Source organism: Gobius niger (genome assembly GCF_951799975.1).
Source record: "Gobius niger genome assembly, chromosome: 8".
NCBI classification, from domain to species: domain Eukaryota; kingdom Metazoa; phylum Chordata; class Actinopteri; order Gobiiformes; family Gobiidae; genus Gobius; species Gobius niger.
In genome coordinates this window covers 21,909,387-21,937,370 of record NC_136859.1, presented here as the reverse complement: position 1 = coordinate 21,937,370, position 27,984 = coordinate 21,909,387, and the positions used below count along the sequence as shown (strand labels likewise).

At 38.3% G+C, this 27,984-nt stretch overlaps 1 protein-coding gene across 1 annotated transcript; it reads right to left on the bottom strand.

The window, feature by feature from the left end:
* Positions 1-1,239: 1,239 nt before the first annotated feature.
* Positions 1,240-27,984, bottom strand: bckdhb (branched chain keto acid dehydrogenase E1 subunit beta). Its single transcript, XM_079561125.1, has 11 exons — positions 27,755-27,984; positions 27,243-27,320; positions 27,057-27,125; positions 23,989-24,122; positions 22,602-22,757; positions 20,433-20,541; positions 18,861-18,958; positions 17,781-17,891; positions 8,777-8,863; positions 3,122-3,265; positions 1,240-1,623 (listed from the first exon to the last, which is right to left on the bottom strand). The coding sequence occupies exons 1-10, from the start codon at positions 27,948-27,950 to the stop codon at positions 3,125-3,127; spliced, it is 1,179 nt and encodes a 392-aa protein (XP_079417251.1). The 5' UTR covers positions 27,951-27,984; the 3' UTR covers positions 1,240-1,623; positions 3,122-3,124.

The window sequence follows — 27,984 nt, the reverse complement described above, 5'->3', positions numbered from 1 at the left end:
TGTGTGTGTGTGTGTAAAGTGGTGACAGCGTTTCTGTCAGTCACCACTGACTATGGAATGAATGTATGATTGTCTCATGTAAAGCGCTTTGTGACAATGTCTGTATAATATAATGAAGTTCTTCTTCTTGGAGCTATTTCAGCACTATTTTCATGTTTGATCCTCCTGCCACTGTGTGGCACTGTGTTAACAATTACCTATACAAGAGGGAGGACGGGACTACGGATGGGCGATACCACATTTTTTGGAATCGATACGATACCGATACTTTTGGGGTCATTTTTGTCGATACCGTCATTTCATATGGGTGAATGTATTTCAATCAATATACATTTCTAAAACTTGTTATTTTATATAATTAATTGGTCAATTAAAATTATATTACTTTAACTGGTTAGTTAAACATTGTTAATGTGAAATTAAATACATAAACAAAATGTAAAATTAATACTTTAATGACAAACAGAACCTAAAACAGAATGATGGGACTGGCTCAGTTCAATCCTTTGCTGTTGTGAACTGTTTTGGCTCAAAACAAAGAAATAAATCATCCTTTTGTGTTGATAATTGCTGCGCCGCCTTATTTTTACATATGCAAATTAGTATAGATACTTTTTGCCCAATATCAATACTTAAAAAGTAGCCGTTTGGTATCGATGTATCGATACTTTGGTATCGATCTGCCCATCCCTAGACGGGACACTCGGGTGCTACATCTTTTGAAGTGTCTTTGTGGAGACCTGAAATCTGTGTATTTACGGATGGCTGTGAGGTTTGCCAATAATTCTTTGGAACACAGTATTTTTCCCGTTCTTTGTGGTTGAAGACACGTGTCCGAGAAGCCTAAACACTCTAGCCAGAATGGACTTTGGAATATGGCAATTTTGGCTGCTACAACTATTCTGCCAGTGTATAAGAAAACTTTAGTAAGTTTGAACCCAGATATAAAAGCCAAATAATTATTTTTACAACTTGGAAGAGTTACTGCCTGGTACATCTCAGCCACAATGTTTCTCCATAATATGGGCCAAAAGGCTCGTGCACACGGACAGTAGTGAAAAGTGAATTTTCTTCTGTCTTCAAAATATTTGGAACAGGCGACTCGGGGAAGGAAAGCCCAACACTAAACAACAGGTCTTTCAAATTTAGAGGGCACAGCTTTAACTCAGCAACAAAGACAATATTGTACATCAAGGTTTCATCATGTTAAATAACTTTATTTTCTTTAAAAACCATTAACCATCACACAGTTATGCAGTTAATAAAAGTCAAACTACTGTAGTTAATGACAGTTTTACACATTCATTGATAAAGTAACAGGACACAGAGGCAGACTGACACAAATCCAGAAGGTATCACCATTTCCAATAAAATAAAACATTGTGCATAATACTCATTACCCAAACAAAACTTCTAGCTACAACCAGTACTTTTAAAAACGGTTTCTCTCGTTAGTAACTTTGACCAGTCACTAATCTCAAACGGAGGTACGTAGATCCCATCTGGATACGGCTTCCCCATTGGATGTTCAACAAAGTGTCTTTTTCCTGGCTAGTCTTCTCCGATTGGGCAAACAAAGTGGAAAGAGGAAAGAGTGGAGTTCAAGCAGAGCAGAAGTTGGCTCTGAAAGACACAAATAAATTTAAAATGAATGAGTTGGATGTCAGCAGTGCAGGACCGATGGGAATAGATACTGGATAGGACACTCAGAGCAAAGAGAGGTGACGTGTTGTGTTGGATACAATTAGATGAAGTCTTAATGCTCCCAAGTAATTAAGAACAAATAGTTAAACAGCTTTAACTGAGCCAGTTAAAAAGGGATTACAAAACAGTGGCAAATTGACAGAAAACAATCCTTCTGCTGCTAATGAAATACAACTCTGCAAGATAACACTATAACATTTAACAACTAAATGAGCCAAAATGCGCCTGTTAACACTTGGCATTAAAAACAAGGCCCTGGGTGGTGTGATTACAAGTCGCACTAAATACAGGTGTGAAGAAGAGAAACCAGATGCTGCAAGTTTGAAAACTACAGAAAGCCATGTTATTGACATTGTACAGAGAAAACATGCATACCCTACTGCACAAAGGGCCGAGAGTTTGATAATGGATTCCGGTCTATAGTATGTGCACTATTGTAGCTCCAAGTGTCATTCATTCATTCTGGAGTAACAGTGGTGTGCAGCAGCAGCAACAACGACAACAACTGACGATTCAAATGCTAACTGTGCATGATTAAGAAAAATAAATAAATACACTAAAAGTAATTTAATAAATTGGCTAAACATTAGGACAATACACTTTTCCCACAATTCAATATGCATCATTAGGTATTACTTACATATTTGTGTAATTTGCAAGTGTGGTGATTCCATATTACTATAGTAGTATTGAGGTAATCGTAAATGAATCACAGTTATAGAAAAATGTTAATATGACATTTTGTGAATTAATTCGAAAAGTGCTTAGATGTAGGCCGATACTGCTGCCCTATGCAGTCCTGGAACAATTCTACATTACCTTTGGCGCCTATTTACTGTGAAAACAGTGGAGCACAGCGGCCCTCATATTCAACATACAATTAGAGCATTGCTTTTTTGCAGTCTGGGATTGATTGATGAAACACATGATACAATAAAATGTAGTTAAAATAAATATTCGATATCGCTTGCAGTTCCGGTGTTTTGACGTTTGACAAAAAAACAAAAGATGAAAATCTAAAACAGAAGCCAATAGATTTGGAAAAAAAGAAAAGAAAAAGTGGATCGGTATTTAATATACGTATAATACTTTAAGGTTTACACTGCCTCGTCATCCAATAGCATTAATGAGCATGCAGAAACAAGAGACATAAAGGGGATGAAAACTATTTCTTCTTGTTCAACATGTAAAGTATAAGCAAATATTTCTGGTAAGTAGCCTGATGTGAATGGTATATTCCAGACCTCCCTCTAGTCTAGATTTCAATGAAAGTCAATGTTCTTTTTCATCACTGGTTGGAGTGAGTTACTAGTAATTAATATAATGACAAAAATAAACTGTGAAAGTCTTTATATAACCTCGTAGTGTCATTGCATAATCATAACACTCATGAAACATATCACACGCCTGAACGTACCCGTCAGTAGTTGATCATCTTCTTGATAGCCTCCAAGCACTTCCACTTGTCTGGGATGTAGAAGGGCTCAAAGATGTGAGGGAAGGGGGTGTCATAACCACACACTCTGCTGATGGGAGCCTCCAGGTTGAGAAAGCATTCCTCCTGCGAAAATAACCATTTCATTTAAATACTTGGGTCAAAGCAGAAAGCCTAGTAGGTAAAGGTTGACCTCTATTCTAGCGTTGCCTTTGATTTGCAGGTGGGGATGGTCTTCTTGTGCGTATAAAGTCAGGGTTTCTGTATCAAAACGACTCTGAGGCTTAAAAATATCACAGTGTACATAAGTCATATTTTTTTTATTTTTAATCTCGATAACGCTTAACTTCGATAAGCGTTATTGATATCATGTGGCCTTCATCATGTTTACAACTGCACTTTTAAGGCAGGAACCCAAAATGCATCGACTGAGTTTACTTTGTCAAATTGAAGTGTACAAGCCAAGGTAAACATCTTGAAGCAGAGAAGCGCAGACAACATTTCATCCTGAATGATCTTAAACTAAAATAAGAACAATGTGTATCCAGTGGTGTGTTTTTGCAGATGTTTGACAGAGACATCTAGTAAAAATAATGAACATTTGACAACATAATGAGCAGGGAATCCATTGTTACATTAACAAAACGCAGCCTCGCATACCACAGATCCAAACTTGACAATTGCCCCAAATGACCCCTTTTTCTTTGACTGGATGTCTTTGGAGGTGACAACATGATCTGCTTCCACTAAAATTACAACCCCTGGGTCTATTCTGCTGCTCTGCCACAGACATCCGGTCAGACGACGCAGGGCAATGTGCTCTTTTGTCTGGTACAGATCTGTAATCTTTTTATACATTTACTGGAAGAGGCAGAAAAGTACAGTAGTTCACTTGTCTGCTACCTAAGCCAGACCGGGAAAGGCCACACAACTCCGATTTCATTCAAATCAATGTTTATCTTCTGGGACCAGCATCATTACACGCGACAGACTGAATGTTAGAGTAAAAATACGTTGCACTGGCAGAGGACACAATCAACTCTGCACCAAAATAAGCAAAATAACAATACTTTATTGGATTTCGGGCTGAGAAAAATGTAGAGATGATACTATAAACCAAAGTATACTTAAGTCTATGTTTGTCAGAAACCGCCACAGATTGAGGGTTATTCTCTCAACACAGGCAGGGAAAAAGCAGCCAATATCACTTTGTGCTTTGGCAGATAAAGCCAGGCAACCAAGGCAGCAAGTAAGATCCAAAATGATCCATGGAGGTGGAGGAATACATGCACAGGCAATATTAAACAGTGGAATGAGGCATGAACATTTATCATGTAAGCCTAAAGTGCCTTGCCTTCTGAAAGTGTATGTGGTGAACTGGATACAACCTGCATTTCCTTGGTGCTATTTTATCATTACAGAAACACTGCTGAGTGTCTTTAACCCAGAGACAATGTATGTGCAATAGCAAAGCGGCATTTAATTTTGGATGCAAGCTTGGAGTTTACCGAACTTCTCTATGTTGGATCTTTTGTCATTTAAATCTAGCTGAAAGTAAAATCTCCAGAGCAAGAATTTGGCATCAGAAGAACTAAAGACGGACTTGAGATAAACCAGAACTGAAGGGCAAAGTTTTGAAGTGGTAAACTCAAAGGGAACTGTAACTAATAAGGCAATGAAGCTCTGGCCTGATAATAAACAACTGGAGCAAATGAGCAACAGTTACTATACAAGCCCCACATTGTCCCGGGGCGCCAGGGTGCTACCTGTGCACATCTCTCTTAAAGCAGACTTCATGCAAACCCTTTGAAATCCTTTGAAGCCAATTCAGGGCATCCCACAGAGAGAGTGTGCCAAATAAATTGTATAGTAAAACAACAAGCCTCAGGACGTTCACCGAAACTTCAATTAAAGCCCAATACACAGCCACTGCTCTGACATGCCATAATCTAATGAGTCTTAAGGAACAAATTACTAAAGCTGACCAAAAGGAGTAACCAGAGCTATATCTATAATAGTTTGGAAGAAATACTGATTCCCAGTGCATTTGCACTTTAGCTGAAAAAACAAACAACAATAAATAACTGTATCAGAAAAGCTAGCCCTAAAACTCATTATTACAAGATTAAACTGGGGGACACTTCTGCAGCCAAGCACTGACCACACCTCAAAAGCAAAGATATTTAATTGTGTTTTTGTGTATCATTTATTTGAACATCATAATCACTTAAAAAACGTGTAGATCTCTGTGTTTCAATAGATGATGTCATTGCTCCACTTCCTGGGTCCAACAGAACTTTAGTCATATTAAACAGTTCAACATTTCAACCTCAATCAAATGATCCGGCAACACCCGGTAGCCTTGCTCTTCGTTATCAAATCGTATTGAAGTATAGCCTATACCTTTATTTTCCTTTTTATAGAATGTTTACCATTTTGTAAGATAGCGGGGTGCGGCGAACGCTGACGCGACACAGCTCGCATTACTCCAATTCAACTACACTCAATGATCTCACCTGATAAATGAGAACATTGTGTGTATGGGTATTATGATATTACCATGCAGGTATGTCTATTTTGTTTTATGATGCGGCCCTGTGTCGTTTGTAAATATCCCATATCAGACCCAAAATCTGTTTCGTTTTTAATTTCCTTTTTATCATTTGTCGAATACATTTCAAAATGTAATGTTTTAAAAAAATATATATATTATTGACCTTTATTTAACCAGGATAGTCCCACTGAGATTAAGAATCTCTTTTTCAGGGGAGTCCTGGCCCCAGAGGGGAATCTATTGTACATGTTTTTAGTGGTAGGGGAAACTATATTGGGAAGTTTGCTTTTGAGCAGACTATAATGCTATTTTTTAAACATCTGAACATCAGAAATATCACATTTACTCTGGATTGAATTTTTTCCTGGCATTTATTATCTTTTTTTTTTCTCCACAACACAATGAAGGCTTGTTTTGAATATGAAAATAACTTCGAGAGGAACTAAGTAACTTGTTAACTTTAATAAATCCTTTTCGTAGTCCCTCTGGGTGTAATACAAGTGGTAATGGGATGATGATCCTCCTGGTGTCTATGTCCAGAAAACCACCCTTGTAACTTCCCTGCCTCCGGGTCAGAGGCGCAATACACACTAATGGAATCCCAAACAGGCTACTGGGCAAAGATAACTGTGGGCTAGCGCCACTTAAGCTGTATTTACAGCCAAGTTTGAGTGAAAACAATTATCTCCATTGTGTAATTGATTTGTGGCACACAATGTACAATAATATCATCGTAGTATTTACTCTCACGGACAAAAAAAAATATCCTGCTATGACACCTGCAGTGGCGCTTATGGCCTCTAGGGGCATGAGTTGCTTAGTTCTGCTTTCATTTTGCCTGGAGAAATGGTAAGCTATTATTCTAATTAGGTGGCTAATAGGAGGCTATTTCTAATTGCAAAACTGCATTTCATCACCCATTTGCGTTACCAGGTTGCTCTTACCTGTGTTGCATGTTTCTGACATTAAAACTCAACTAAATTGAAAAAGATACTTGGTCCAGGCACAGGACCACAAATGCTGGTGAAGGTTGTCCTAAATTTGGACTGCAATTGATTAAGATCATTGGTAAACAAGGCTTTTTGCATTTCAAGGCTTTAAAAAAACAAAAATGGATCACGTAATGTGCAATGCAGTCCTTGTGGCTATAGAACAAATAAAGTAAACTCCATTTTATTCCAATATTTTATCCAGACGGTCCTCATTGCTTACTTAGTTCACATATTACTCACATTGAGGAAGAACGTACTTACTTTTGGTCTTAAAAAACAATTTGTAAAATGGAACAATATGTGACTTGTTAATCTTGATCTAAACGCAATATTGAGTACCCATAGAAAAGTCATCTCTCAAAGCAGGCAGCATGAAAACTGCATCAACAGAATCAGCGGACAACTGACGCACGTAAAGACAGGACATGGAAATCAGGGCAGATGACTCACTCTCAGTTAACCCCTCAATGGCATGGGAACAGAGAAAAGGCAATTCAATTTTGAGACACAAAGTGGAAAGGGAACGAAGATCATGCAAATCCACCTGTAATTATTCAATATCACTGCTTTTAAAAAGGTCTACAGGGGTGCACTGCTGCTGCCAGCAAAACACAAATCGCTGCAAAGAACGACAGAGGCAGAAAACACCAACCACCTGCAAGAAGTAATTATCTCACGGGGAAAAATTAATGCAATCAGAGCAATGGGCAAGGGTTCACTTGTCATCTCGTCATGCCTCACTTAGGTACAGGTTTTTCATTGCTGCTGTCTGGCATGTCTTCGATGTAAAGTCCGGGGCCTTTTGTGCTGCCAGCGATGAGTAATATTTTGAAAAGGCTTTTACAGAGGAGAGTTGTGCCAAGTTTAACAAAAGAGTCACTGGGGGAAGAAGCAATTGGGACTGTTGCTTAGGTAAATAATGTGATAAGAAATAATCTTGAAGCGGTGGATACAATGTATATATCCAAATAAAGGATGCTCAAAGCACAAGATAAAAGATAAATGATAGCTATGTTTGTTTAGGCTTTCACTCGTCAAGGAATGATCAATTCACGGTTGAGAATCTTAAACATTGTCAACTGGACTGGCCTCACTTTTATCTTCAGAAGCTTCTTCTTGCTTTTGTAGTCTAAATGTAAGACGGTTTAAACACACAAGCTTGAGGTCTATTTAATCTCCACTCCAGAGGGACGGTGAGACGATTGCCTTACAACCTCACTTACTGCACTTATTGTTTAGAGTTTATTTAAACAGATTAATAGTTTAAGACTGGGTGGAACAGAGTCCCTGCTACTCCCTTGATCTGAGAAGTTCATTGTAGAAAGGACACAAATTATGTCTGAGGCCACCCGAGTCTTCTGTTAAAAATATGATTAATGGCTTTAAGATGGAGATGTACAGCTGACTGTAGAACACTGTAGTTTTCCCCGCAAATACATTTACTTGTTCAGAGGCTGTTTTTATTTCCTTTCCTTTATTTCCTGCTCACTGCACTTTGTACATTGAATGGAAGACAATGTGATAGATAGAATACAGGACAACATCAATCAACTCAATCAACCCAGTCTAGTCAATGAAATAGTTTGCAAACCTTTACAATTATGAAGTAATGGGTCGATCAGCACAACAACCACGAGATAAGTTGCAGTATCAAAATGTATCCAACTAGGTCAAATGCGAGTAGCAATGAGTAGTGTTGCTGACAAAGCCTTTTGAATGAGGCCAAACGTCCTACACTTGAACTACAGAGTACCAACAATGACTCAAGAACCTTCATTAAGGATGGACAACTTCTGCACGAATGAGCTTACACAGACACTGGAAGCAAGGAATGAAAACCAAAAAAATAACCAGTGGCCATCTGGTTGTTTGCACTACTGCCATAAGCAAGCGTTTTCTATGCACATTCCCATGACTTAATGAAGCCTGTGATTGATGGACTCATGACTTGAGTGTGCATCAATCACATCAATTTCTGTTTTTTCTTGTTTTCTTTAATAACAACTGGGACAGCTATATTGACAACCCCCATAACCTCATAGCAATAAACTGTATTTCTTCATGTTGTGCACATGTTGACAAAGCACTCACCTGTACAGTAGAGCTGATTTCAGCTGCAAAACCTCCAGTGAGCGGCGCCTCATGACTGATTAGCAAACGGCCCGTCTTTGCCACGGACTGAAACACAAAAACCACAGAATACAGTCAGGTGGAATAATGAAACTGACTATTTTATAGTTTCAGATATAGGGGTAGGTAGGTAGTCTGAACTTACGTAAGGTCTGCTGCTTTACTTCACTAAATGATGCCTTGAAAATACCCCATTGCATTATGCACTTAACACTACACACTGGGATTTGGCTGCAAAGTGCAAAAGCTTTACCAATACCAGACCTCCTAGAGTATGCAAGATGTATTACACTGTAGAGAACATTGTTTCCTGGCTCAATACCGGGCTACGCTGTCAAGATAGAAATTAAATGCAAAAATATAATTGGAATATATATTTTTGTAGAAATCACTGGTCAATCAAGAATTTAATTACAGAAATAGTTTACAAAGGACAACCCAAATAGAAGAACTATTTTCAATCAAACAAGGGTTTAGCATGAGGTGTTAGACCTTACAGTACGTCCCACTATGACTATCTAAGGGAGAAAGCAATTAGCAGATCAAAACCTGCTTTCTTGAAAGTCAGAACCAATACAAGGAGGTGCTAGAGACAAGTATGCTGATATTTTTTTTTTTCAAATATCTGACTGGGGTGAATGAGTTCAGACCAAAAATCACTGATTATATGACACCAGAGTTAGGAATGTGAGTTAATAACTGCAGTGCAAAACAATAACTAAAGTTGGCAATGCGCACACCAGGCAGGAATCAAGCGCGAGACTGAGAGTGGGGCGATGCCTCGATATGACATATTGCTGCTAGAAGGATGACTCATACAGGGTCAGTGAATAAACAGAAGGGCAGCCCAATCTTCTTCCCCACCCGATACCTTAATGCTGATGTGTACCACACTGATGTGCACAGAGTTACCCTATTCTCCTCCTGACTGCCCATCTCAAGGGGACAAGAGGGCACCCAACTACGCTCACACCATTATGAGAGCATTCTTTAGATGCTTTGGCACAATGGGAGCTGCCAGTATTTTCACATTATTGTGTGATAGGATATCAGATCACAGCAGGATGGGGAAACATGACCCCCCCTAATAATGTCTCAAGCACTGCTGCTAAAAAAAAAAACACACACCGTGATTTGGATCACTGTTAGTTAAAATTAGATACAGAAAACAGATCACATTCAGGAAATCCTTCAATGGACTGTATAATGTAAAATAACAAAAACTCTTGCCACACAAGTAGTCAGTAATTATTTGAGAAATGTTTTATAGTTCCATTAAGAGAGCATTCACTCCTGAATTACACGATTCCTGCTTGCCTCCACGTTCAGAAGGAATATATCTTTCCTACAGTGACAAAGACTGAATGCCTTGGAAGAGGTCAACTCTGTGGTAAATAAAGTATATCTAGCTATAATTACTTTTGTAAGGTTTAGGAGTTGGGGATAGGATTGGAATTGTGAAAGTATTTTTAAATACAGCTGACTGTTAGTGTATTTCAAATATATATTTACTGTTTTTAGTTAAAGTGTATCAACAAATCCAAAAATAGCAAAGGCAAAAAAAAAAAAAAAAAAAAAAAGAAAAAGTCACTGCAGTGTTTTTACAAAGATTTTTAAACATCCAAAATAATGATATTTAAAAAAAATCTAAAAATAAAATGTGCTTTTCTGAAAATATAAATCAACGATTTTTAATCGATGTTTTGCCCAGCCCTAATCTTTACTTTTTGTTTAGGTTTTAGCCTTAGGAACAATTCATTCTACTCTCTGATGGGGTAATAATCATCTTCAGATTTATCTTATATCTGGGGTAATATTTATGAAATACTTCAACAAAAAAACACTTACATACCCCATTGTAAAAAGCTAAATTATTTTCTCAGCAAAACGACAAAGATTTCATAAAATGATTATTTGACGACGGAAACAGTTGACAACCATTTTAATGATCAAATATTGATCAATTAGTTGTTTCAATTAAAAGTGGATAATTAACAATTACAGTAACAGTAACATGTAGCTCAATCTGCAATGGCTAAGGAGTGTTTTGACAGTTAGATCAGCAGCAAGTTACTAGTGTCAAAGTGGCCTTTAACAAATTGAATGTTTTCTACGTTCACACACCCATCGTTGGCCACTCCCGATCTTTACTCTTTATTTTCCTGTCTGGTGCTGAAGACTTTACTTCTGCGCTTCTCCCACACTCGAAAACTAATTTCCACATGGGAATTTTTTTTTTTTTCGTATAGTAGACAGAAATTACATATGCAAATTAGGCATAACTATGTCTCTCTCTTTACGCAGTTATTCAAATGCTTTTATGTGGCGTGTATAATTTTAAAGACACCACTCTTCAGTCCCTCTGACTCTGGCCGCCTGTGACCTGACTTGGTCTTCAACAGCTGAGGTCATGACAGTCATAGTAGGCTCTAGCACTTACCCACAGACAGTCAGCTCGCAAAGAGCATTCAATCACACCGGTGACTTGTGTACATGTGTCCACAGAGCAGATGGAGGCACCAATTAACATCACACAATAGACTGATACTTTCCAACGGCAAAGGCAGACCCACACAGCCGCTGCTTTTGTGTTTGTTGCATTAAGTGAAAAGAGATCCAATGAAACAATTGTTAAATTACAAACTAGACAGGACCTGTGTAACAATAAAACACAGTAAACTTTTTTTCATTACAACTTGTTTTAAAGCACCATCACCATCAAGCCTGAGAATTAATTAATAAGGTAAAAAAACAAAAAAAACTGACTCCACTCAGCAAATGCAAAGTGGGATCATTAATTATTTGCAAAGTAAATACAAGTAAATGTCTTCTTTCCAAAACACTGCCGCCCCCAGAACTGTCCATCAAAGTGTGGCAGGAAGAGAACACTCAGTCCTGAGCTGCCACCAAGAAAGCATCCTTTCTCTAAATCCACTGACTCTCTCTGTAACTGTGAGACTGCTGCAGGTCATTCAGCCCCATGTGATCTCAATGACAATGCATTGAACTACTTTAAAGTGGAACGATTAACAGAGAATAAAGATTGTGGAGTTTGCGAGGATTGGGGTCCCTGTTAAATGATAGTGCTCAATGGGAATTAGGAGTTCACCAGTGTGTTCTCTGTGCCATACAACCAATCACTCACAAGTGACAGGCAGAGGAAGTGAGAATCAGAGGAGAAGGCAGCACCAAAATGAAAGAGCAGAGTGTAGTTTGGCCTGCGAGCTGGGCGGAGGGCCAAGCCATCCTGCAGCGCAGCCGGGACGCCAGCAGAGACCTCAGACAGAAATAACTCCAAACATCCCATAAAGATCCATTAAAACCAATTCAACTCAATTACTCCCTGACACACAGACGTATGCATTCTTACCTCTGTGCCTCTGAGCCAGAGGGCAACTTCCACTATGTACACAAACGCTTGTGAATACAACTACTCGATGACAGCTCTAGGTGAGCATCCCACAGGCCACCACAAGTCTGAGACAGAAAGGCTGTAAAACCATCAATGCTTTTAAGGCCCTATAAAGTGTAGTATAACATAACAAAGGGGTGGTTTTGGTAGATGTTACATCCCAGGCATTCCTAGTAAGAAGTATTTTTATCCTCTGGGACAGCTGTATAAAATGAAATTAACTATAGCAGTTAGAGCAAACAGTCTGCTAGAGGTTGTGAACTTCTACAGTAGAAAAATGAGCAAGTCTGTATCAAGTACTCTAGCATTATACGGCAGGGACTCTCTCGGCCTTCCTGACTTTCCATTCCACACTGGCTATCGGTCTGCAGCTGACCTCAATGATCTCAATCTGGCCATACTGTCAGCCAAAGCCTTTTAAAATAAAACCTGTGGAAAACTGACAAGCTTGAAATCTGAGCCAATCGAAACTGCCTTCTGTGTTTTTTAGAGTGCGAATGATAATTTCAAACATATTTAGTCATGTATTTCCAAATTAATAATTGAAACAACAAAGGATTATTTCAGGCTTATTTGTACTTTCATTAAAAACATGGAGTACATCACCAGGAAAGCAATGGAACCTCCTGGACACATACCTTCAGTCTCTTTGATATCTATAGGCTACTTGGCTTGATCTAGTTTTTCTGTGCAACTTCAGCACATCTGAGGCTGCTTACTTCATGAGTGACACTGGGAAGAATCTGAGAAATCTCCAGTGCCTCTCTGAGGTATGTTAGTGGTGGCTACTGCCAGTAAGAGGAATGGAAAAGATGTCAGTGTGGAGACAGACGAGAGAAGGGTGAGGAGACAAAGAGGAGCTCGGCAGGAAGGACTATGACTAAAATTATTATTCTACTTCTCTACTCTTGCCAAAATAGGCACAAAATAGGCAAACATGTATATTATGGTAAAAAAAATATAACATCAATACATAAAGAATTATAAATGACAATAATTTTCACTGACGTCCAATTCTTGTACATAAGAATTATGACGACTGGAAGCCCCGCAGAGTCAACCTCTATTCAACATATCCTCACATTTCCTTCTCTTAGCGGCATCCTGCTGGTTCAGTCCACAAAGCCCAGTGTTAACACTGTAATTACTGACATGGGTTACAATAATAAGAATGCACAGAGGGGGCCCAGACCTCTGGTCACTTTCTTCCTGTGCCATTGACTTGGTCTTTGATTGCTTCCAGCGCTTGTGACAGCAAGCCAGAGATATTAGGACTGTTGTGGTGGGCTTGTGAAGAGATACTGGCCAAAACAATCATGGAACAGATGGCTCTGATGACTAAAAAGCTTACATGTGCCATCAACATCTAATAGCTTATAATATGAAGCAAATCAAAGTATGCATATAATGTTGGCCAGTGGCCACACGCAGGCATCTTTAAACATGGGGCCGCTAAAAACTACTTTGATAAGGACTTGTAAAAGGAGCAAACAATGCAAAATGTATCCACACTATTCCTAAACTATTCCCTAATACAAAATTTTGAGTATTTTCTGTTGTGTTAGTTGAACTCATTACAACAGCTAAACCACCCCTTTCTGTTATTAACATTTTTAAACGCGTTACAAATTCATGTATGAGGCTCAACAGATACGCTGGCTGTGTGTGTTTGCAGTTCAGTTCAGGTTTAATATCTGTAGGAAGACAGGTTTGCCTTCTTATCTAATGGTTTTGATTGTCTTGATGTACGCACACTTGCATGCATCCACTTGGCCGGTACGGTGGTTAGCATTCATGCTTCACAGCTATAAGTGCCAGGTTCGATCCCCGGCTAGATGGCTGTATAGGTTTCCTCCGGGTACTCCGGTTTCCCCTACCACTAAAAAACATGTACAATAGGCCAGAATTAATGAAGATTGTGAGTGAGGGGTTGGTGGTGGTCGGTGATGGCACAGACTGGCGGCATCACTTCCGTGAGTCACACAAGGGCAGTTGTAGTTGTAGTATAGTAATAGTAGCTTACCGCCACAGAATGTAGCGTGAATGAATAATGATTACAGCTTTGAATAAACATCCATGTGGCCATTGAGAAAGCATTACATTTCCCTGGCATCACATTGTTTATGGCAAAAATATGCCATTTTTCCATAGTCATCTTCTAATTCCTAAGTAAGTGAACATCATTATTATCATCAATGCAGCTCAAGGTTTAAAGAAGGGATTAAAATAACTTCATATGCTTTGCCAAAAATAAAGCCATGTCCGACTTGACAAATGGAAAATACTGCTGCCTGGTTACTGCCCAAGAAAACTGATCACTGAATAAAACACACTTAACCACAATTGTAATGCTGGAACATTTTAGATTAAAAAAAGGTACTTGACAGGATAAAGTAAGAATGTCTATATGCATTTAAATTTATTAAGTGACATTACGGTGGGTTAAACCTATTTAATGAGGAGACGTTTCTGTATGCATTTTACAAAATAATTCAATAATATGCAGGAAGTTTAGTTATTGTACAGTACATTGTACAGTGTCATTTGAAAAATGAGCCAAAAATAATTACTATATTTTTAAGCATTTTGAGCACGACAGCAAGAGTAAGTAGTACATAGTAAAGAAAACTGTTCCATTTGAATTTAAAGGCATAATAAGGGTTTATCCGTTACGGTGCACAGCCAACAAGCCCATCTCAAGGCCAGGCCCACCTTAATGTACCTATAGGCCCCGGGGGTTAAACAGAATTGTTCCGTTTACCTGATGCCTTTCACTTGCACAAACATTATGACTCAGAGCCATTATGAGTAAGTGTAAGGTAAGCAGAGCCAGATAAGGTGGTCTTATCTGTGCAGAGAGTCAACAGGACTTCAGAGAACCAGGCACATACAGACAGTGTAACCTGCATCAATTCCAAGAATCACAGCCGCAAAGCAGATGCACATTCCTGCTTCAGCACACTCATGACATCCATTCGTCCTCTAAAAGGCATCAATTAAATGTTGCTTTTGTTCCTGGCTGAGCTGTAACCAGATTTATCTTTGGTAAGTGATCAACATATTGGTGCTCTGCTGGTTTTTAAGTGACCCGCTCCATATGTGGGGCTGAGCAGGTTCAACTGAATTGGTTGCATCATTGGGAGAGACCAGATCCAAGTAGCACTACACTTAAAAGACATTAAAATCAGCGGGCAATCTTCCAGAGGGGAAAAGTTTAAAAATGAGAAAAGGGTCATTATTCAACAGTAAGCATTTCAGATCCAAGCATGCATTTGCATGACATGCGGTTATTGTGGTATGAGGTCTGCATAGGCCATATTCAAGTAGTTAAAACGACTTCTATCTTTAGATACACTTATATCTAGCTGCTACAGAATTGAGGAAAAGTGAGGATCCAAGACTGCATACATAAAGAGTTGAAATGCAATTTGTTAGAGATTATGGATACTACTAATGGGTTTATCTGTCAAGGCTGTTACTATGGAAAATAGACAAGTCTTTAGCAGCAGCGCAACTAGCACAGACCTGCAGAAACAACATTCCCTGGCTACTTCTCTGGTTAAAAGTTCAGATACTCAAGATAACTGAAGATAAATGTATCATGAGACGGTTAAGGTCAAAGAAAAACAAATTAAAAAAATCTGTGTCAGACGGGGGAGAGAGAAATGAATTTTGGGGGAATATTACCACTCCTAAAACTGACTGCTTTTAGCCTGTTTAACCTGGTAAGAAAACGTCTAGCTGGCCCTTTGGAGCATATCAATCATCAGACAGGATACTTTTAAGAAGTGCTGAGGGATTTAGTTGGTCTATTAGTCAGAGTATATGACATGCAATATGAAGAGTATTTCTCCATAAACTCACATAGCAGGTCACTAATTCTGGCCGGTTAGGAACAGAGAGTGGAAAACCTTGCGATGGGCTAATGCACTAATAATGGACTTACATAATGATAGGACAGAACTTTTATACCAGTCTTTAAATCCAAGTCAAACAGAACCAGGCAGTTCAATGTCAACCTAAAAAAAGAAAAGCAACTGAGATTTCAACCTGATGTAGACTATAGTACAGTCCAGTACTGAAGACAAACTTTAGCTTAGAATAGTAACTTTTTTATTTTTTATTTCTACTTCAATGAAAGGCTTTGAATACATTTATCGAGTTGACCACAGCATTTTAAGAAAGAGGTGCATTCATTTTCCTGTGCACAAGTTTCATCTTGTGTAATAAGATTCCTAATTGGAAAGGATGGGCATAGCCGCAGCCACACAATGATGTCATCGCTCCCTGGAGTAGCACACATCCGTGAGGACACTGAGAAAGATCACTGAAGGCAGTAAGTATCATGCTGCTCACCACTGCATACATTTGTCCACTTTGAAATCAGTTAAAGCTAAGTGGATGTCTTGTATAGGCTGAACAGCACCGCAGCGCTTAATTTGTTTTGGTTATGGCTAATGCACATCTGGATATTTGCATGTGCTTCTGACAAATTAAAAAAGATAAAAGGAACATCCCTAATGTCTGTGCCTATGCATTAGTCTGGCTGATAATGATCATAATTTAGCATGCGAGATTTGATAATGGCTTGATAAAAGGCTAGTTCAATGTTCAACCAGTGTAACGCGCCAGGAAAAGCTTTCTCAATGGCAGAGACTAACACTAAAAAGCAGCAACACAGCAGCATTTTAACAGATATGCACCCTGGACACATGACATTTGCTTCTGCTGAGAGTTTTGCATCACAGGCTCGTTTGGTTGGAGGAAACGACAGTGAGAGATGATGCTGACGGGCTTGACGGGGCCGGCAGGGCATTAGGCCAATAGTGTATAGCACATAAAACTCTGTTCAGTTTCATGGCTACTGTTTTAATGGGGCCACACTTCAAAAGGAGAAAAGCGCAGAAAAGCTTTATGAGACATTTGTTTGTTCTGACACACCATCCCTCACTCTAACTCCAGGGTCCTCCGGTGCCAGTGCGGTGGTGGCACTGCATCGGTCACATGGGCTCATATTAAAATTGCTACTGTTTTACCACAATGTTGTGCTGTGATTCAGATGTTGGTTATTATAGCATTACACAGCTCTTTGATGTTCATACCCCTGGACTCTAACACATACACTTATACACAACTCACAGTATAATCCACTTTGGCATCAACTTTATTTCCGAAAGTAAAAAAATATATACTATAATGTTTCTTTGTGCCCATTTGAGAGAGATTTATAGTGAACTCTGGCTGTAATGAACACAGATGATCAATTGTAGAGATTTAGTATGTTATATTTTGGGTAAAACTTACAACAATCCTTCATATAGGCCAAAAACAAAGCAGTGCTAATTGGCCGCTTAGGATCATACAGATCTGTATTCCAGAGGCCATTAAAAAGGCCTGTAACTGTATTTTCCAGATATAGTGAGATTGTTCATCAAGCACAAATTACTGCCGCTTTGCAACATATATCACACAAAGAATTTCAGAATTTATAAAATGCATTCACCTATTTGTTCATGTGCCTGCATTGTGTGTTGACTTGGTGCTTGTTTTTACCTTGCAAACCGTTTCTGAGTCCCATGGCAGAATGGTCTGAAGATCAATGACTTCACAGGACACTCCAAGCTTTTCTTGTGCCATATTGGCCACTTCCTTCATCACATGGACCTACAGGAAACAAAAGGCAATGGATTCAAGTCCTCAGTGTTCTGGGTAGAATATTTTGTGGATGTTTTTTTGGGAAAGTGCCTGCTGTTTTATGTGATTAGAGTTTACAGAGTGCAATTTGCAGGCTGTTATATTTGGCCTGAGACAATAGGAACAGCACACAATTGAAGTTACTGAGACGTTTTGTAAAGCGCTGGCAGTAAAACTCCTATCCAGTGCTGTCAACAGTGGAGATTAAGGGCGTTTTCACACAGGTGAGCACGGTAAGCGCAGCGGTTAGCGCCTGCGCTTCACAGCTAGAAGGTCCCGGGTTCAATTCCCACCAGGACGGGGCCTTTCTGTGTGGAGTTTTCATGTTCACAAATTTCCCTATGGGGACAATAAAGTATACAGACGACACAAACAAACGGCTCTAGGTCAGTGTGTATCCAACCTCAGCACTTAAGGCTTGTCTAAACAGCAATAATATATAGTATAAATGAATGAAGTACATCACAGAATTTTATTACGTTCAAAAATATTCTACCAAAATTGTAGCCACAAAACTCATTTCTCATTTTGACTGAAATACTTGAACAACCCTTGTCTGAACACCTGAGATGTGCCCCTGGTTGGGAATCACTGTTTTAGGTGTTCCTTTTACAGTGCAATAATACTGGCTTTGATAAGAGACTTTTCTAAAATTGCCGTCCTGACTCCCCTGCTGTTGTAGGTACATTGCGGCCTGGATAAACTCTTCCAAGTGGCTCAGCACAATCAAAGGCAGAGGTCATTTCTGGTGAGTTGCAGGTACTTCATTGCTGAGACTTAACACCAGGCGCAGATAGCGAGGACCTTGATGGCTAAAAAGAGTCTTAATACCATGTATTTTGGAGATGTCTGAGAATTCTGAAGGACAAACCTTGCTGTGCAATGTAGTGTATCAATTCAACTAAAAAAAATCAATCTAAGATGTAGCTGTGTGCTTACCTGAGTACCCCAGGCAACCAGAGTAAGATCACTTCCTTCCTGGAGCACATCTGCCTGCGACAGGGGGATTGTGTAGGCATCCACAGGAACCTGATCCACTGAGATAAAAAGCATGGTGTGTTTTAATGCGGAGAGTTTGGAGAACGGTCCATGAACACAATATTGCTGTGTATAGGTTAGATCACAATTTAGATCTTTATTTAAAAAAAAAACTACTTTCAAACCAGAAACTCTAATCACTTCTAACAATACACCAAGTGTGGCTCTTACATCCCGGGAACTGAAGAGCCAAAACATCAAACATCGATTTAATCTGATTTCAAATGTACCTTATCCAAAACAGTGTTTCACTCGGGGCATTTAATCGGCACGATCAAATGCATGATCTGATGAGCTGCGTGGGCTTCAGGCCCATGACTGGGAATTAACTTGACGACAAACATTAGTGGGAATGGGATATTAGTCAAGAGGCCACATAAATGGGGTTTTAGTCTAAAAGAGGGTGCTCACAGTCAGCCTCCCTTTGAACCCCACTCCAAGACAAAATGCATGCAGGATATGGTTTGAATAATAGTTAAAGCATGGCCATAAACCAAACCTAACAAAACTTAAAGTCTGTCAATACTTAAAGTCATTTAACTGAACCAAAAGAAGATTGAAAATATATTGAATTGTTCAACACATGAGCCACATTGTTCCTAAATAACGTATGTATGAAATTGACTTTCATAAGATAATGTTTTGGGAGATCTTTCTGGAAGCACTGAACAATCTACATTTAAAAAAAATAATTGAAAACACATTTGAAAAGCATTTACTGCTTGTCCAAATAGTGTCCAAGAGTGATTTACACTTGTTAATTCTTTTGTTCAAACCTCCTGGCAAGAAAACATACATACATTTGGCGTAAAGTAGTACTTGACAGATGGTAAAATCGCATTATGTAAAATAAGGTTGATGGGACACTTGCATAGAGATCTCATCCAAAGGAAAATCATAGTGTTTGTTATTATTATGACCTCATTCTAACTAGTGGCATATGGTACTTTGAATGAGAGTCCAAGCACTACGAAGACAAAATGATTGTACAATTATTTTACGCATGGTTGAAGAATTGTTCAAAAGGGGTGGGGAAAAAAAGGAGTTAGGCTTGGGGTTCTTTCGGTAGTAATTAGAATTACTACCGAAAGAAGTAATTCTAATCTGTAATATGATTTTGTGTGTTATGCACATTCTATGTTATACTTTAGGCCGATTTACATAGCTGATGTTCTGCTCCCAGCAGAGTTACGAGTCAGGTCCAAGGAGAGGCGAGACCGCTCACGATAAAGACACACTTTTTTTGAGCTATATTTTCCACCAATAAAAACAGCTGCAATTAAATAAATGCTTGTATTTTTTTCCTACTTAATGAGACAAATGTTATGCATTACGCAGTGTGATCCGAACCACAGAGGGTCAAAGGAATGAATCATTCTATGGATTCTTATCTTTCTGTTTCTTCTTTCAAGGGGATAAATAAAATGAAATTAATAGTGGGGAAATATTAATATTCAAAGTAAATCTGCTCACCTGCTGCTCTGTAAAGGATCTTGGGCTCGAAGAATATACACGGGTTTTGGTCACTGATGCAGGAAAGGAGCAGCCCCTTGGCCTGCACCGGCCCACGAGGTATGACAATCTTAAAGGATAAAAAAGACAAACAGATTACATTTTAGATCATTTTCACCTCCAAGTCACGTTTGGCAAAGATAACATAATAATTGGCCCTACTTATTTTTTCTCTTTTGTATGTTGTGCTCAGTCGAGAAGAGGGAAGAACATTTTTTTCTAAGGCTTCAGTAAATGCTTTATAATGTTTTATATATAATTTCCCTATTTTCTCTCATGCAGTACAATTATTTTGGAAAATAGAAGTAAAAAATAAATATATAAAAAAAAAACTTTGTCATTGAACGTCAATGAAGAGAAAGCAGAGCACAGTTGAAATAAGCGAGTCAGTGTGAGAGCTGGGAAAGACCCCAGATGGAGCTCACTAATATATATTACGCACGAAGATTAGTGTTTATCAGCTTGACTTTGACGACATAGAGCATTCTTATCGCTTTTCCCACTGGTTATTCCAAGTGGAACAACTGCGGCTGATTTCAAATGTCTAAATACCTAATGTGGTGCCCAGGACTAAACTTGTCTCCAAAGGGGAGGGGCTGTATTTTATATTTCTGAAAGACGTACTGTGAAGAATTTTTGTGAACGGCTGTGTTGAAAAGTGCAATGTACTGTGCATAAGGTTGGTTAGAGTTAATTATTTTCATATGAACCATAAGTACATTTTCAACCAAATCATTTGCATTTGTGTGAAAGGTTATAATTGTAAGAGAAGCAAACTTTTGAGTATTATCTTATCTGCAAAGAGTGATATGTGTGGTTGAAATATCTAAGCAATGTCACTTACGTCAATGTCAAGGATATGTCTTGTCTTTGAGCATTACATTATATAATAGAGCAAAGCCACATATAATCTGCGGTTCTCTATTTAAATTGCATTACGGCAAAAAATGTACGCTTTTTTTTTAATAAGCTTTTTGTCATAAAAGCTTTAATGACAAAAATAATTATTTATTAAAATTATAAAGTTAAAAAGCATAACATTATTAATAAAAGGATTTTACAGGTGAAACTTTAGAATGTTGTGAAAAAATCCATGTGTTTCTGTAATACAACTTAAAATGTGAAACTAATATATGATATAGACTCATTACATGCAAAGTGACATGTCAAGCCTTTGTTAAAATTTTCATTATATTATTTTGGCTCACAGCTTGTAAAAATCTCACATTCAAATTCTCAGAAGATTAGAATATAGTGAAAAAGGACATTATTGCAGCTCAAAGTGTCACCCTTTCATCAGCTAATTTATCCAAAAGACTTGCAAAGGGTCCCTGAGATTTTAAATGGTCTCTCAGTCTGGTTCAGTAGAATATACCCTCATGAGGAAGACTGCTGACCTGACAGTTGCGCAGAAAACATTCATTGACATCCTCCATAAGGAAGGAAAGGTTCAAAAGGTAATAGCAAAATAAGTTGGCTGTTCTCAAAGTGCTGTATCAAAGCAGAAAGTTAAGCGGAAGGGAAAAGTGCGGAGGAAAAAGGTGCACAAGCTGCAGGGAAGAGCACAGTCTGGAGAGGATCATCAGGAAAAGGCCATTCAAAAGTGTGGGGGACATTCACGAGGAGTGGACTGAGGCTGGAGTCCGTAACATCTCAGCAGTGCCACAGGCTCATAGCGTCCATGCCACGCCGCATTAAGGCAGTTTTTCAAGTAAAAGGGGCACAAACCAAGTACTAAGTGCATTTGCATGATTATAGTTTTCAGAGGGCCGACATTTCTCTGTTGAAAAACAGTTTTTTTTTTATTGAGTTCTTGAATATTCTTATCTTCTGAGATTTTTGAATTTGGGTTTTTTACAAGCTGTAAGCCAATACCATCAAAATTGTGCAAAAATAAACAATTGCTTGACATATCTCATTTTGCATACAATGAGTCTCTATCATATATTAGTTTCACATTTTTGAATTACAGAAATAAATGAACTTTTTCACGATATTCTAATTTTCCGAATTTCACCTGTATATATATTTTTTAATTTATGTTTTGAACACAATATGAATCAACTATTGCATGATACAATATTATTTACATGTAACTGTACTAAGAATTACTTGCAAACCATACCGCACCTTGAGGCCTGGGCAGTGAGCGAAAAAAGCTTCTGGGCTCTGAGAATGGTAAAGAGATCCATGACCAACGCAGCCCCAAGGAGCTCGAATCGTGAGATTTCCACAGTCAAACAAGTTTCCAGAGCGGTATCGGTACTTGGCCGCTTCATTGACGATCTGAAGAGTAGAAAGAAATTGTACTTTTTGACAAAGCATAACTTATTTTTATGGACAAAGGAGACCACAGTGGTGAGTATTACTGGATTTTAAACCAAGCTCTGTTATTGTGCTTAAAGCAACTAAACCACCATATTTTATTTTTACAGTCCATATCTCCTTAATTGTCTGGTATCTTTTACATACTAAAACAGCTCCGGGTAATGGTTTAACTCCAAAAGACATCCCCTAACCGCTCCTTACTAAACTCAGGTGGGTTGTTAATGCTGGTTTTATGACTAAGGTCAGACTGGGCTATGTCATTATAAGTGAGAGCACAGACAGCAAGAAGGAGCCCACTCAAGGCCTGACACCAGATTAAACTCAGTCGCCCGCACAGAAACTACTGTCTTTTGGAAATATGGCGCCGTTGGGGTATTTTCTGTGTTGTGCTACCTTGACATAACACAGACTGTATTTATCTTGAAATGGATGACAGAATTCTGCAGAAAATCCACTGTAGTGTATAGCATATAATGTTTTCACAAGATTATGATTTTAAGATAAACTATATTAGACTACACACATTACTTCTGAGCTAGAATAATCTGGTATACAAAGGGAATCTCCGTCTCGAGCTGAAATGTTCTGTGGTCATGTGGTGTTCCTCACTAAACTCATTTTGATTTCACATGTCAAAGGGCTTGCAGTGTCCCTGCCTAATAACTAACAGCCTTTACTATTGGGGTCTCATTTGTGCAGTTTAATATCAACTCCTTCTAGTCATGGGCAATACTGCATTTTTTGGAATCAATAAGAATCTGAAACTTTTGGGGTCATTTTTGTTAATATCAATACTGATACTGGTCATTTTATATGGCTGAATGCATTTCAATTGATATATCAACTAATTATTTTATATTATTAATATGTAAATTTAAATGATATTACTTTTACTGGTTAATTAAACAATGTCAATGTGAAATCAAATACATAAACAAAGTATAATATTAATATTTTAATGACAAAAAGAACGTAAACGAGAATGATATAGTTGGCTCAGTTCAATACTCAGCTGCTGTTGAGTGTTTTGCCGCAGAACAATGAAGTTAATTGTCCTTTTGTGTTTATAACTGCTGCCGTGCCTTCTTTTACATATGCAAGTTATTATCAATACTTTTTACCCATTATTGATACTTAAAAAGTAGCCATCTGGTAACGATTTCGAACCCCTTCTTTGCCTTTTAGTTACCTGGTCAAATGCTGGATATATGTAATCAGCAAACTGTATCTCAGCAATAGCTGTAGCTCCAGCTACAGCCACTCCTATTCCAAATCCAACAATACCCTGCTCACAGAGGGGTGTATTGAAGACTCTGTCCTTGCCTAAGGATAAAAGAGAGTAAATATATAAATGAATGGTGATGTGGAAAAAAAACATTCAACTTGAATTAAGGGTGAACAAATACATTATCTGAAACTGTTGTCCTAAAAATCCTAAAATAAAAGGAGACATATAAATTATCTTTCTCAGCTATAGCCAACCAAACACACAAACACACACACACACACACACACACACAAAAGAAAAAAAACTTTCCAGCCTGTAATCTGAAAAAGCCGCCAACTGTGGTAAAACACAAATTTTGGGCTATGGATGTTATTTTTGCTCTCATCTTTGTGGATTTGCCAGAGCGGCCTTTTTGTTCAGCTGGGAAGTGAGTTTCATAGCAGAAAAAAATATGCCCTTATGTGCCCCTTGCTCACAAAGTTCAATTAGCAACTATTTCACCACAATCCCTTAGGCATAGACAATTAAGTGATCAAAATGTAATGCCCTGTCTTGCAGACTATAAAGTCAACCTCAAATATGCAGCTGTTGTAAATGTGACAGTGTACATTGGTGTGATCTTCACTGACATCAAAGAGTGGAACAAGAAGAGTAACAAAGAAAAAAGAACAGAATCCAAAAAACAAACAATTTAGCAAATCACTGATTGAGAAACATTCACAAGCGAGGAAAGGGGGGGGGACGACTTCAGCCTAGTCTAGTGGCAAAGCTTAACAGAGCATGACATAATTCCCCCAGGAAAAACGATCAACATCTACTTTCATTTCCTGAGAAACAAAAACCTCACCAACTAATAGTGGACAGGACAGAGCATTGTAGTGAATGCATCTTGATGTAGGCTATTAAGGAATCCCGTTTATAGTCTTCAATCTACATGAGCCCCTGTGCATTAATGGTTACAGGTAGTAAAGGTGTGCACAAGCCTTTTTCTGTGGGGCGACTGAGAGGGATCAAAACAGCTTTATGCTCGTCACTGTACACAAGGAGGAGATGGAAAATAATGATCCTCCTCCAAAGGTCAACACTCCTGACGTCAGTGAAAACAAAAAGGCAAAGCCGGTTACTGTAGGGTAGATTTGAGACGCATCTGTCCACTCTGCAGACAACCCACACTAAATAACACGGGACATCGAAATCAGTCTGCAGGAAAAAAACAGCACCATTTAAATAGTTGGTAAATCTATTTTAGCACATGCAATTTTCCAATTTGGTGTGAAACATAAAGCCACAATATTTAATTTCTTTATTTTTTCCCCCTTGCAACATGCTGAAATATTTGGAGGGCGTTGTTTTAAATCTATAATATGTAGATTATTTTGGCCCTTGCTCAATGTATCAAGCATCTTCGATTGCACTAAAGAATGGTGCATAAGCCAAAATGCATTATTGGCACTAAGGTGCAGAAAATGACAACATTTTGACATTTGTAACCTAAATGTCTTTTGTATTTTCGAAATGCTCTGGTGCCATCTAGTGGGCATTCAAGGAAACACGGTTCACAGACATGGGACTGATGTGTGCAAACATAAATAAATAAGAATACACCAATTAGAATAACTAGGCTTTAACTAAATCTTAAAATGTAAATGGTAAAAAAAAAAAAGAATCAAAAGAGCTACAAAAAAACCTGCCGGAAAAACAACAAAACATGGCAAACAAAACAGACAAAAATGCGGCGTCAATGAAGCGAACTTAGCTTTCAAATTGCTCTTCAGTTGAGAAGCTTTAAAATTTGGGTAAAACTGAACTGGAGAAAATGTGCTGAGTTTAGGTGGGGGTAAGAGGCTAAAGGGATATTTGAGGATTTTTGACATAGGGCCTCATTTCCTAGTTATCCAGAGTGTTCCTAATTTCTGGAGATATTTCTTTTTTGTAATTCATGCAGTTCTTATATTTGAAGAGTTACGTGGCGCTAGGCTAGTGAATTTCTATGGTATCAGCTAGCTTGCATTAAAAACAGTCTGACCCGCTCCACAGTGCACCTGAGGCAAATCACTTAAAACGCCAGACTAACCATATAAATGTCTGTGTCAATAGAATAATTTTAACCATTTTGCATTTAAAATACCTTATATTTGAGCAGCATCAGCTTCGTGTTTGTATAAGCTACACAGCGGCGGAGTGATCTGCGAGAAAATAGTCCCTCAAAATGCGATCATTCATGTGATGCAAGTTCAGTTATATTCCAAAAATTATTTTATCGACACAGACATTTATATGGTTAGTCTGGTGTTATAAGTGATTTGCCTCAGATGCACTGTGGAGCGGGTCAGACTGTTTTTAATGCAGGGCAGCTGACACCATAGAAATGCACTAGCCTTGCACTAGCCTAGCACCACGAAACTCTTCAAATATAAGAACTGCATGAATTACAAAGAAAAAAAATATCTCCAGAGATCAGCAACACTCTGGATAACTAGGAAATGAGGCCTTATGTCAAAAATCCTGAAATATCCCTTTAAGTAACATTTTGAAGTTATTGTACTTTTGCAACTAGTTTTTCAAACAGTACTTTTGATTTCTACTTTTTTCTCTTTATATATCTAAATTAAGTATGTGTATTCTAACTTGAGTAAAAAAAAAACTTATACTTGAGTAATATTAAAATTAAGTATCTGTACCAACTCTCCATACTGATTTCATTTTATGGTATTTTCTTCTTTTTACATCATTTTTAATGTTTTGTTTCTTATAAGTTATGTCACTATTACGTTCCAACAGTTGCTCAGCACTCAGAGTACACTTTTTCAAAGTCCTTTTTTACTCTTACTTTAGTAAATATTTGGGCCGCTACGTTTTACTTCTACTTGAGCAAAATCAGTTTACGTTATTTTTTTATTATTATAATTTCTTATTGTAGTTAACAAAATAAAAACTACATAAAAACACATTACTAACATTAACATTAAACATTAGTCTTACTTTGGGTAAATATTGTGGCCCCTGGGTAAGATCTGAGAACATCTTACCGTACTTGTCCCTTAAGCCAACTGTGCATCGGAAAACACCACCAAAGGCCACATCTTCACCGAAGATGACTGCAAATTCACAAACAGACCCAGGAGAGACATGTTTAATGAAAAATTGTGTTGGGCATCCTGAACAGAACTGTCTCTGATCAGATACAAACTTTCAGCACTGAAAACAAGACATACCTGCTGTTGGATCACTGGCCAGAGTATTGTCCAAGGCACTTGTAACTGATTGAAACAAATTCATCTTTTGGGTGGGTCCTTAACAAAATAAAACACACGGACTTAGATTTGGAAGGGAAGACAAGAAAACATTTTTTTAACCATTAATATATAGCATTCCAACACGAAGAAGCAATTATAATGTTGACCTAGTCCAAGTAGGGTAATGAAATTAAATACATAATCCCTGTAGGCACTAGCGAGGCACAACACGGTCATATTTGTTTTGACATTGTCCGCACACTTCCGTAAAAGAAGAGTGAGGAACTTGACACCGAAAATGTGCCATTCTTAATTATTTATTTGTCCTTAAAGGCACCAGCTAAGAAATCTTTTTTTGGTATAACGACATTCGCTTTTACCTTTGTTTATTTACTTATTACTTGCTCACCACAGAAAATGAAACAGTGCGCATTGTCAACCAGATCCAGAAATGTTAGCAGATGTGGCTAACGCACTAGCTGTGAACTCACCATACTGTGTTGGGACGGGGTCAGGCTGGAAGGTAAAGTGCGCTGCGTGTCTTTTGTGCGTTTTTGTTCGGGATGCACAGATCGGCGACAACTTAAGCAGACTGGCACCGAGACAGTTCTGCACTCCGGTGCCAACCCCCGTGAGAGGTAGTTTCGAGTTTGCACCTCGGACGAAAAACCGTGCAGCCGCCGCCATCACTGTTGTTGTGACTGAACAGGAAGGACGACAG